A 12,517-nucleotide genomic window follows, 5' to 3' on the forward strand; every position below is an offset into this window, starting at 1 on the left:
ATCTCTCTCTCTCTCTCTACATCGTCTCTTTCCTTCTTCATCATCTACGGCCGCCTGAAACATACAAATTACACTAAGATATAGGCCTAGAGACTCTACCGGCCGGAAGATATAAGGAGAGAGAAAGGAGAGAGAGGTGCTGATATAGAGTGAGAGAGACAATGCAGATCGACTCTCTTGATGCGTTCGTGGTTTATGCCAGCAGAACTTTCTGCACTACCTTAGGTGTTTGTGTTCAGATCCAGGTTCGTTTACATCTTATTTTATCAATTTTCGTTATGGAAAACCGAAATCCACACTCATTCGTTCGTTTCCGCTTCGTTTTCCGTTGTTTGAATATCGGATAATTGCACTTCGCTTCCTAATTTGGTCAGCGAAATCAATGTGTAGGAGGAAATAGCTTTACGCTGTGAAATTTCGTGATTCCTGATTGTTTTGACTGACAGTTTGGTTTTATTACTGATAAACTATACTGACTGTTCATTACTTCAAATGATTTGATTGTGTTGTGCGTTTTACTGAGAGAAAAATAGAAAGAACAATCGTCTAGAATTTGGATTTAGAGGCGTTTGGTACACTGGAGCTGATAGTGATAATTCTTCCATGTTGATTAGAGGCTTTTCCTTTGAACTGACTTTCCTTTATGTTCTAGGGATACGTAATCTGCTGTTTGAATATCGGATAATTGCACTTTGCTTCCTAATTTGGTCAGCAAAATCAATGTGTAGGAAGAAAAAGCTCTACGCTGTGAAATTTTGTGATTCCTGATTGTTTTGGCTGATAGTTTGTTGTTACTGATAAACTATACTGACTGCTCATTACTTTAAATGATTTAAATGTGTTGTGCGTTAAAAAGCAAGAACAATCGTCTAGAATTTGGATTTAGAGGCGTTTGGTGAAGTGCTGGTATACTGGAGCTGATAGTGATAATTATTCCATGTTGATTACTAGAAATGATTGTATTGGCTTTTACTTTGAACTGACTCTCATTTATGTTCTAGGGATATGTAATCTGCTTACTCCTTGCTTTTGGTTGGGTTTGTGCTGCATATGTGAGGTAATTTTTAGATCCATTACCATATAACTATGGTTTATCTTTTATTACAGCTGTTTGTAATCAACATGATATTAACTTTCGTTTTAAACAATGTTTGGTTTATCTTTTAGTATGGCGCATATGTGAGAAATTGAATTATTAACTAAAGATTTAAACAAGATTTGATTTCTTTGTGCAGGAATAGGGAGATAAGACAAATGGAAGATAGCATGAAAACAGGCAATTCATTTGCTTTCCTTTACCATGATATTGACAAGCTTGAGCATAATAACCAAGTTATCCTGCCGAGAGTTAGTGTGGTAATGCCTTTGAAAGGATTTGGAGAACATAACCTTCATAACTGGAGAAGTCAGGTGAACTTGGTTATGGGCTATGCTCCCTTTCACTCATGTGAACTTACACTTCTTGCATAATTCATGATTTATTCCTCTCAAAATTCTTATATATATGTTTTTGTTAACAAGTGCAGATTACATCTCTATATGGTGGTCCTCTGCAATTTATTTTTGTGGTGGAAAACACCGAAGATCCAGCATATGGCGCTCTAAATTGCCTATTGGAAGATTATAAGGTACGTATATATGCCCTACAATGTCCTTTCTCAAGAAATTTGATTGATTCAGATGTCTTTGGGGGCAAGATAAAATGCATTTTTGTTATCACATTTACATACTATATTTCTGTCAGAAATTTAGCAGAATTTATGTGAATAATCAAAACTTGATTTTTACTTCATGAGGATTTTTGTACAAATCATGAAGGTGGAAAGGAGATGTCTCTAAGAAATTCATTTTATTTCCTATTCTTCAACCTAATAGATCAGCATCCAGTTTTTCTTATTTATTCTTGATAGGCTCGCTAACGAATTGCCTTTCCTATGATTAATAAAGAAACTTTTTTTTGCTACCACTTGTAAGTTATCCTCATGCTTGCCATGGTTTAGATTGATAGCTGCTGGTCCTCTTACTCATTGACATACTTAAATGATGGATATAATTGTCATGTTCAAGACATAATTATTATACCAGGTTCTTGTCCTGACATTTTTCTTTGGTTGGGCTGTGACATTTCAGGATGAACTTGATGCCAAAGTTATCATAGCTGGTTTGTCAACAACTTGTAGCCAAAAGATCCACAATCAATTGGTGTGTGAATAACTTACTAATCTCAATACATATCTTTCTATCATAACAGTATAAATTTTCTCTTGGAAATGCTAAAAGTTGTGGGTTTGCATTCATAGTACATGATCTTAGTGCTGGTAGTATATTTTTTTCCCCTTGAAGCACGAATTACTATTGTCGGGCTAAACAATGGATTGTATTGTATTTCTGCAGGTGGGGGTGGAGAATATGCATAAAGACAGCAAATATGTTCTGTTTCTAGACGACGATGTTAGACTTCATCCGGGATCAATTGGAGCTCTTACAGCCGAGATGGAAAAAAATCCTAAAGTATGTTTGATAGAAAAGATTCTCTGGCATAAAATGGCCTTGTTTGGGGAGAAGTGGATTTTCCCCAATCCACTTTTTATCAAATGGTGTTATTGTTTTTACCATAAATTTGATTTTTCCTTAAAATATTAATCATCTAACCATTTTATTTTGTTTAAATGTCTTGTAACTATTTATCAACCATACAATTATTTTAAAATATAACGAAAACTACTTTTCCGCAAAACAACAGCCTCTCCAATTTTGGTTAGAACTGTATTAGGTTATCCTTCCCTATTTATAGTTTTCTTACTGCTGTTGCTGTGCAGATATTCATTCAAACAGGTTACCCTCTTGATTTACCTTCAGGAAGTTTGGGAAGTTATTGCATATACGAGTATCATATGGTAAGATACCTACTACTTGCTACTATATCTTCATATATGCCTAATACACATTTCTTTATTTATCTAATATCCCAAATTTACCTACAGTATCAATTGCAGCATTACTTGTTTATACTATATAATTTGTGAAAGTGACTTCTCTCTACAGCCTTGTTCAATGGGGTTTGCTACTGGCGGGAAAACATTCTTCTTATGGGGAGGCTGCATGATGGCAAGTAACCGTAACATTTCCATTAATTCCTTTTATTTTCTCTTTATGTGATGTATCTTGCCCATTTTAATTTTCTTGTATCTACATTCTTTTCATCTTCAGATGCATGCAAATGACTTCAGAAATGATAACCATGGGGTAGTTTCTAAACTTCGAGATGGGGGTTACTCAGATGACATGACTCTTGCAGCTATATCTAGTATGTGTTCAAATGTTCCACTCTTGCCCTTTATACTCCCATGATCAATTACTTCACAATTAAATCATCAACTAAAATGCTAAAATACCCTTACTTTAGTTTTTATATGTTCAAATACTGAATACAAAAAGATATTTTAGTCATTTAACCCAACCCAAAACCCCCCAAATAATCCATTTTTAATTGACCTGAGCTTTTTTCTTTCAAAAAGTCAAATTATTTATTTGAAAATAAAATATTGTTAAATACTTGTATGCGGTGAATCATGTCTATTCATTATCTATAAAAAAATTTAACTTAATTTGATTAATCTCATTTTGTTCAGGTGCAAATAAAAGGTTGATTACATCACCACCCACTGCCTTATTCCCTCACCCTCTTGCAAGTGATCTTAGTTTTTCAAGGTTACAAACTTTGGAGTTCATTTGGATGTTGCTGCTGTTCTGCTCTTTAATGCTCTCAAGAACCTCAAAATTAAAACTCCATGTGCAGGTATTGGAATTACTTAAGGAAGCAAACATTTGTCCTAGAATCATATACATCTAGGGTTAACTGGATTATGAACCGTGCATTATTTTGCACCCACTGTTATCTATCCTGGGGATTTGTGGCACCATACATAATGGCTGTTACTCATCTTGCCGCAGCATTAGTGATCAATTCCAAACAACACCGACCGGAAGAAACTGACTGTATCTCTGATGGTAAGCAATATTCTACTTTCTAATTTTATTTGTGTTCCATATAAATAAATGAACTGAGATCATCACAGCAAATTTGGGAAGTTTGTATTTGTTTTTTCTCTTTTAAGACTATGTTTGGATAAAACTGAAATTAGAATTAGAATTGAATTACAACAAAACAAAGGATTTGGACCCACAATCATCTTTACTTAATTTCTACTAGACATGTTCTTTAACATGATTTGTGCACAATATTCATGTTCTAACATTCTAATAAATAAATAAATTGGTAAACAGGGTTGTTACTTGCAGCCGGGCAAGCCATATGCACCTTAGTGGAACTTCTATCTATGTGGAACTTGACAAGAGTAGAAGTAAAACTATGTAACATGTTATCACCTGAAGCTCCACAACTGTCATTGGCTACATATAATTGGTCCCTGGTGAGTGCAAATGAATACCCAATAATCTTTCTCGGTCTGTGGGGACTGTTGATTTTGACATTGTCGAATGTGTTGGCAGGTGTTTATTGCAATGTTGGTGGATAATTTTTTGTACCCAATCTCTGCATTCCGTTCTTACTTTTCTCAGTCAATCAACTGGTCTGGCATTCGGTATCACTTAAAGGCTGGAAAAATAAGCAAGGTATAATCTTGTTTCTAGATTGTAATGTTTTTTTTTTTTGTTTTGAAAAGTTAATAAAGAATAAGTCAACATTATAAGCTGATGATTCGGGTGATGCAGATTGACAGAAGCAAAGATAAAGGTGCAAAATTCACAGATTTGGGAGGAAAGCACATTTACGGAAAGAAAGGGGCTCCTAGTCGCTCAATTCTCTATTCTTTGTCAAGAACATTGGCTCAATGGCGACAGCCCAAGAAATTCGATGTATAAATAAGTCAAATGTCATCATTATTGAAGATATGGGAGGTTGATTCTGCACAGATGATGATGATGATAATGGTAGGAGTGAAGAAAATCATGCCATTCTTGTTAAATTGATTCTTTAGGTGCTTTTTTTTTTTAATATAAAATTATTTAATTGATCTCAATTCAATCGATTGATTCTTCTTCTTCTTGGTGGGAAGAGAAGGGGGGGTTTGATTTGTTCGTGCAATGTGGAGTGATAAGAGTGTCTGTTTGATTTGATTTGGTTATGTTCATTACTAAGAAAATAGAACTTGCTTCTCTCTGGTCTGGTGTAAGATATAATAAAATATGCAAATTCAACAAGAGAAACAAAACATTATCATTATCATTATAAATCCCCTTTCCTTCCCATTCCTATTGTTTGTCATTTACTTTTGATTTTGTATATGTAAATTCTTAACAGTTAAGCTCTTCCATTTGTATTTTTACCTTATCCCTTATCTTTGTAAGCTTTTCAAGTTTGTATGTTAGGTCGGTGTACTGGATGTATAAGATAGTTTTTCGGTATTCGACAACCCACTAGGATATGATAGTTCAATTGGTAAAATTCGGTTCATAAAATACTAAATATAACGGTTTTCATTGATTTTCAGTTTTCTCCACAAATAGTTTGCTTTGTTGAACTAATCAACCATAATATTTAATATATAAATATTTAAGTATTTATAGAGATTTATTATTTCCAAAAATCAATATACATTTCAGTATAAAATTAATTAAAAAAATAATAAGTAAATTATATTATAAAAATATTATATTTACAAAATTAATTTCATTAATTAATTAATTTAAATAGATAATATTATATTTCATTCATAAATATAATTTCATTTATATTTTCTTTAAAATCGTAAAATCAAAATTATTTGTACTTATAAAATCTTAATATCATAAAAGTTTAACTAGTTTAAGAATTTACCTAAATCAAACTTGTTACTCTTCTTTAAAACCATAAAATTATAATAATTAACTCGAGATTTTAACCAACATAAATAAAAAGTAAAAAGATTGGATGGATCCCTTTTACAATCAAATTCTTCTTACTTTCTACTGCTCTCAAAAGAAAGCAAGTCAACGAGACTATCCGAACAATGGAGATAGGTGTGGAAATGCATCTTTGTTGTTGAGTGCTAGACGAAGAAGACAAGTTCATGACTCAAACTCATTCATCCGAAAACAAGGTATTCTTCACCCAGTTCCTAGCTGATAGAATACTAAGGTGCGTCAGCCCTATGAGTTTCAATAAAACACGATTTCTCCTTATTTTATCCACACAATTCCCTTAAAAAACCTTCAAATCAACAGAAAAATCAAAAGGCAAGATTACCAATTCTAACAAATGTCTAATTATAAACTTTTCCAACCAATGAGCATCCAAAACCATTTGCAAGACTTGATTGCTTGCAGAAAGACAAACAAATACATCAATATCAAAATGTCCCAATAAACAACAAAACAAAACAATTTAGTTTATCTTCAGCTCTCCAATGTAAAAATCCTCAATCATATCGAATACACGAGTAGCATGTTGAGGCCTATCACAAACAAAAACACACAAATATACTTAATTTTGCCTTGAACAAACAATCAAAATGCAGTTTTAAACCATAAGGAATGAATCAATCTTCTTACCCATAAAATCCTTCAGTTGAATCTTCACCAGCATGTACAAGAATCGCATCTCCTCCAGGATGTTCCTCCACATAAGAGGTAACATCATACACCTACACAGATTATTACAGTAAACATCAGAAAAGAACATCAAACTTTGATCATAACCAAACTATAGTTTATAATAATAAACCTTATCTTTGATGATAATCCAACAATCAGTCCTCTTGTTATGCAATGCCACTTCAGCTTTGCTATGCAATTTGCCTTCCTAATAACCAAACAAATGAAGCAATGAATGTGATGAATTCACAAAAGATATGCTATTTTTCTGATAATTTAGCAGCAGCTTAGTTCCTCATTTGATTAGTACCTTGTTGGAGTTAACATTTGACTGATTCTTTCTGCTCTGATCTGTAATGATTGTTAATACTACATGAGTTAAGGAGCTGTTCAAGCATCAATTTTCCGAGAAATGAGAGAAAAGAAGAAAGATTGAGCACCAGATTTTTTCAGCTGTTTGGGTATGAATAATAGAGCGACCAATACGATTCCCAATATCAATGTCAATGCTACTACTATCATCATCTCCATAACTGGTTCAAAGAGCGTTCTTTAATGTAAATCGAGAGGGAAGCAAGCAAGCAAATGTGTTTGTGCATACTAACCTGGCAAATTTGGAGCTTGATCTGCGGGAGCTTACAGGGTAGGTCGCCAAATCGTCGTCGGAGAAGACGGCTGGAAGAACCCTAACGGCAATTGGAGAAATCGGATTTCTCCGGCCGGCTAGTGGGTAATGTCGACTGGCAGGCCGATCTCCAATCTCCACATTGACAGCTATTGAAGAAGATGGAAATATTATATTAAATTAAATTCCCTTTAAAATAACCAAATATTAATGTTACATATAAATGCTGGAACTTGGATCCATCTTAGAGCTTCTTTCATCTTGATTTGATTTGGATTTTTTTCTACAAAATTAAAATAAATATTGTTTTTATAAAAATAAAAATAGTTTGAATTTTTGTTTTATTTAATTATTATATTGTTTTTTTTAAATGGAATCGTGATAGTTATTATTTGAAGGATTAATGTGATTTATTGGGTGGTGCATGAATCTTTGATAGTTGCTGAGAAATTTGAATTGATGCGACTCCTATGTCATATTTATATATTTGGGTTACCATCCAAATTATTTTTTGGTGGACTATCTGATTCGAGAGATATTGTCCAACTTTTGATAATCGTAGTGGTTCGGTGTGTATCATTTACATTATCTATTATTATAATGATGTTTACTAAGATTCATTCGTTCCGGAAAACCAATAGAGTTCGTCGATAAATTTATCGTTTTTTTCAAAATTTTACGAGCTCGATAATATATAGAGTCATTTTCTGTTTTATCATAAACCTTAAACTCATAATGAATATACGCAGCGACAACTACAATAATTAAAGGATGGACAATCCAATTTTAACTCTGCTAACCAATATCGCATAGGCTGATCTATGTTTGGGCCCATACCTGTTTTTTTTTTGTTTTTTTTTTTTATTTTTATAATGTTTTAATTTTTATTTTAATTAATTTACTGTTTGTTTATATATATTTTAATAAAATTAAAAAATAAATATTTATCTATTATTTTATTCATAGTTTTTCTTTTACATTTTAAGTTCACCATAATTTTTTTCTTCAAATTCATTCAAACTAATGTGGTCAAAATTGAGAGTTTAAATAAAATTCTTGGCTAGATGTAAACTCGTAAATTCTAGAGTTTTCATGAAAAGTTTAATTTGAAAAAATAATAGTTATATATTACTATTATTTATATATATAATTAAGTATTTTATACTTAGTTAATTTTAAAAATTTATATATTTAAATATAAAATTAATAATAAATAAATAACCCTATAAAAAATTATATAATTAATTAATTTATTTGAATAAATAATAATTTTATTTTTTAATTTTTAAATATAAATTTGTTTTCTAAACGTAAAATCATAAAATCAAAATTATTTATAATCTCGTAAAATCGTAAAATTTTATCATCGTAAATTTAAAATCGTGAGAGTATACCTATTTAAGAGTTACTTAAAATTAGACTCGTTAACTTTATTTGAATCTTAAAATTGTAAAATTTTAAAAGTCAACTCGAAATTTTAACCGACTTATTTCAAACTATAGTTTTTTAATGAGTCTCTAAATTTAGTCTTAGTTTTGTTTTGAATATGATATTTATCTATTGATATGTAAATAGAGATAACTAGAGTAAATAAAAACTAACAATGGCTAGCTTGAGAGATGCATTTAACTTAATAATAAACAAAAGGGTTATAACATTGTGTAAATATGAAAGCAACTAGCCTAAATATTTTGGGCCAAGATAGAAAGAGACCCAAACACATAATAATATATTTTTTTTGAAATAAAGTTTGTCAAAGAAAAGAAAAAGTGTAGAACCAGCACCTGATTATTAAACTAATTTGTAAATGGGTTAGATTATCCAATATTTTATTGCTCTTTGTGACACATTTTAATTCAGAAACATCATTCTTTAATTTCAAAGTCACTAGCTAGCTCCTGTTACTGCCACTTTCATATTTTCTTAGCCGCCGGTTTGCTTTGGTGTGTGGAATTAAATTTATATATGGGTGGAACTAAATTTATTCAATTAAAACATGTGTGGTAAATTTAATATTTTGTTTAATTAAGCACTAATAGATTCCATTAACCAATTTTAAGGTAATTTAATCTAATTAACCATGCATGTACTATTATTTGTATTGAAAACTAATGTCAACCTTATAAATAATTATATAATCAAATCACATACACTTTACACCAACCAAAAATATTAAATGAACAAGAACAAGTCTTCTAAGGATATCATGGGGGCTGCTACATAAATATATAGCAAAATTATACAAGGAGTTCAATTTTAGGTAGAATATTCAAATAGACCCCCCGGCTTATAATTCCCAATTATATAAACAAATTACACATCAACTGATCCAAAAATTAATTCAAGAAAAAAATTGGGATGGACTCTGGCCCTAATTATTGGCATCTCTAGGTATATTAATTTTTTGTTTTAATCTAATTTAATAAATATCCCATATTGATAAGTTGTATTTCACTTAGTAATATAAAATATCTTTTCATTTCCAAATAATTAAATTCTTATAATAATAAATTAAAAAAATATATATTGTTTTGTCTTGAGTTAGTTTTAACCTATTAAGTTACTAATTGTTTTTTGGATGAGTTAGTTGACTCTAGATTTGTTATGTCCTTAATGGACTTGAAGAAAATAAAAACTAAAATTAAATAATATCACGGAGAAAGGGAAATTTGACGAAATGCGCGGTGAGATGCGCAGATGACTACTTCAAAATATTTGACGACATTATTCCGTCTCACGCGAAGGGCAGGATCGTCACGCGAAGGGGCACGTGAAGGGCAAGATCGTCACGAGAAGGGCATGATCGTCACGCGAAGGGCAGGATCGTCACGTGAAGGTCACGATCATTCTGGACTTTTCACATGCCTTCCCATCGCATGACGATCCTCCCCTTCGCGTTACGTGAATAAAGTATTTTCGTCAAAAAAAATTCAAGTGGTCACTAACACATTTAACCCATTTTTTAACGTCATCTCAACTGACCTCAACTGACCGTATATAAATCCGTTTCGTTTTTTTTTCTTTTTTATAAAATTAATATAAAAGAAAAATATCAACTTATATAAACTCTTTTAAGTCGATTTCGGGTTGTTTTGTCATAAAAAAGGGAAATTTGATGGAATAACCCTCATAAGAGGGTTATTTCCACTTTTAACATGTCATTAATAATTTTATCATTTTTGACCTTTTGCCAAGGCAAAAGGTCAGTTTTACCCTTTATTAAAAAAAAAAAAAAAAAAAAATGATTTTCATTCTCCCCCGTCGTTCCTTTCCCCAGTTCTCCTTTCACTCCCTCTCTCTCGTTTCCAACTTCCCGAAGACGACTGATCAACCCCGAAGACGACGACGACGACGAAAATCCCCGAAACATCGACGACGTCCTCTCCCTCGAACCCTCCCTCGAACCCCGACGAGCTCCGACGAGCTCCGACGACAAACAAGAGCCCCCAACGAGAATCTCAACTCCAGAACGTCGAAGGTGAGTTTATCTTCCCCGTTTCTATCCTAGTTCTCCGTTTTATATCCATGCATGCTATAATGGAGGAATGGTTTAGGGTATTGTTTAGGTTTAGGTATGTGTTTAGGTTTAGGTAGTGTTTATTGTTTAGGTTTAGTTTTGGGTTTAAAATGCTTCTGTCGAAGGCTGTTGCAGGGTTTTGGGTTTATTGTCGATGGCGACGATGCATTTTCGCAGGCGACAGTGCATCTGTCGCAGACGACGATGCATCTGTCGCAGACGACGATGCATCTGTCGCAGACGACGATGCATCTGTCGCAGACAGAATATACTATTCGTCTGCGACAGATGCATCGTCGTCTGCGACAGATGCATCGTCGTCTGCGACAGATGCACTGTCGTCTGCGACATATGTCATATTTCCTTTAAATTAGTGGTATTTACTTTCATTATTCTGACTTATTGATTTTTTGCAGATGGCACCAACCAAATGCAAAAACAAAACTGTAATTGAGAACTTTCCTGGACGTGTTTCATGGAAATCTACTTGCACCTGCTTGTTAAAGACCAAGGACAAGTTTAATCACTTTGGTCTTATGGAAAGGGCTATGAAGAGTCAATTTCAGTATCTATTGAAAGCCCTACTGTCATTTTCTCAGGAACAATAATCCACCAGATTTTGATCAGGAAAAGCAGCTCCAATTCGAAGGGAATAAGTTTCTTAGTCAATGGTCAGCAGCTTTACTGGGGCATGAAGGAATATGCCTTGGTAACAGGCCTAAATTTTGGAAGATTTCCTGTGATTGAAAACTGGCACGCTGAAGAATGTCCACCCCTAGTCCATAAATACTTTGGTGGCAAAACAGTTGTTAAAGTGACAGAAGTTCAAAGTGTTTTCCTCAACTGCTCTGAGAAGGAGGATGCATGGAAGCTTGGGCTCATCAACCTTATCTACCAGTGTCTCTTTGGATCTGATAATAGGAAGAGGGTATGTTTGAAGATCTTCAGCATGGTGGAGGATATGGAAATGTTCCTTCAATTTCCATGGGGAAAGGTGTCATTCAATTCAACTTTGAAGGGTATTGACAAGGACATGAAACATCTTCGGCAGCTATATGTGGAGAAGAAGGAAACTTGCAAGGGGAACTGTGATGTTGCTTATACTATTAGTGGCTTCGCCATAGCCTTCCAAGTCTGGACATATTTGGTTATGAAGACATTTGTCCCCAAATTTGCGGATATGATCGAGGAAAAACATACATGCCCAAGGATATTACTTTTTACAGCCTCCAGAAGCAACACCAACACTAGCCAAGAGGTATCCAATGCCCTTTTCAAATGCAATGTCTTTAACAAGATTCATGAGTCTGAGGAAGAGAAGAGGAACCACTGTGGGGATGACTTTGAAGAAATGGGAGATTACATTTATGATGATTTATTTGAGGTGGATGGTAGGAAGAGAAAGAATGAAGATGGTACTCCCAAACAAACGCCCAAGAGGAGAACAATTAAAAGGACAGCAATTAAGAGGATCGAGTCTAGTGATGAATCTAGCGAAGACAGCTCTCGGTCTACTACTCGTGAATCAAGCCATGTCCCTTCAGCAACGAGTCCTCAAAAGAAAGAAGACAGTTCTCCTACTAGGCAAGACAAGTTTGACAATCCGGTGACTAAAGCCCAGAATAATGACAAGTTTGATGAGCTTACAAAGGATGTGAAGGAGTTGACAAGGGATGTGAAGGAGCTGAAAACTGAAATGAAGGTAATGAAAGAAGATCAACGGGTTATGTTCAAACACATAATCCAATTATTGGGTGAAATAAAACAACAAAAGAATGATG

General features: G+C 33.3%; 2 protein-coding genes across 4 annotated transcripts; one reads left to right on the forward strand and one right to left on the reverse strand.

The window, feature by feature from the left end:
* On the forward strand, window positions 1-5,216 carry LOC124911322. Its single transcript, XM_047451790.1, has 14 exons — window positions 1-245; window positions 1,002-1,057; window positions 1,236-1,410; window positions 1,527-1,628; window positions 2,131-2,202; window positions 2,395-2,511; window positions 2,820-2,897; window positions 3,046-3,108; window positions 3,211-3,307; window positions 3,633-3,711; window positions 3,800-4,011; window positions 4,288-4,433; window positions 4,513-4,635; window positions 4,735-5,216. Exons 1-14 carry the CDS (start codon window positions 162-164, stop codon window positions 4,882-4,884), a joined length of 1,554 nt encoding a protein of 517 aa, XP_047307746.1. The 5' UTR covers window positions 1-161; the 3' UTR covers window positions 4,885-5,216.
* Window positions 5,217-6,218: 1,002 nt separating this feature from the next.
* LOC124912466 (cytochrome B5-like protein) lies at window positions 6,219-7,386 on the reverse strand. Of its 3 annotated transcripts, XM_047453092.1 has the most exons (6): window positions 7,200-7,385; window positions 7,033-7,127; window positions 6,905-6,940; window positions 6,725-6,802; window positions 6,553-6,644; window positions 6,219-6,455 (listed from the first exon to the last, which is right to left on the reverse strand). In XM_047453092.1, exons 2-6 carry the CDS (start codon window positions 7,123-7,125, stop codon window positions 6,386-6,388), a joined length of 369 nt encoding a protein of 122 aa, XP_047309048.1. In that variant the 5' UTR covers window positions 7,126-7,127; window positions 7,200-7,385; the 3' UTR covers window positions 6,219-6,385. The 3 variants fall into 3 exon arrangements, 1 of the variants encoding a protein (XP_047309048.1); XR_007096671.1 differs by lacking the exon at window positions 6,219-6,455 and having other exon boundaries at window positions 6,725-6,945; window positions 7,035-7,144; window positions 7,200-7,386; XR_007096670.1 differs by lacking the exon at window positions 6,219-6,455 and having other exon boundaries at window positions 6,725-6,945; window positions 7,035-7,127; window positions 7,200-7,382.
* Window positions 7,387-12,517: the final 5,131 nt, after the last annotated feature.

The sequence above is a fragment of the Impatiens glandulifera genome, chromosome 8, assembly GCF_907164915.1.
Source record: "Impatiens glandulifera chromosome 8, dImpGla2.1, whole genome shotgun sequence".
Classification (NCBI taxonomy): Eukaryota; Viridiplantae; Streptophyta; class Magnoliopsida; order Ericales; family Balsaminaceae; genus Impatiens; species Impatiens glandulifera.

Coding starts and splice junctions, on each gene's coding strand:
- LOC124911322 (XM_047451790.1), top strand. CDS start 162: ATGCAGATCGACTCTCTTGATGCGTTCGTGGTTTATGCCAGCAGAACT. Junction 3,712..3,799: donor AGTGATCTTAGTTTTTCAAG/GTTACAAACTTT, acceptor CTCCATGTGCAG/GTATTGGAATTACTTAAGGA. Junction 4,012..4,287: donor AACTGACTGTATCTCTGATG/GTAAGCAATATT, acceptor ATTGGTAAACAG/GGTTGTTACTTGCAGCCGGG.
- LOC124912466 (XM_047453092.1), bottom strand. CDS start 7,125: ATGGAGATGATGATAGTAGTAGCATTGACATTGATATTGGGAATCGTA. Junction 6,941..7,032: donor AACAGCTGAAAAAATCTGGT/GCTCAATCTTTC, acceptor ATTACAGATCAG/AGCAGAAAGAATCAGTCAAA. Junction 6,645..6,724: donor GGATTATCATCAAAGATAAG/GTTTATTATTAT, acceptor TAATCTGTGTAG/GTGTATGATGTTACCTCTTA.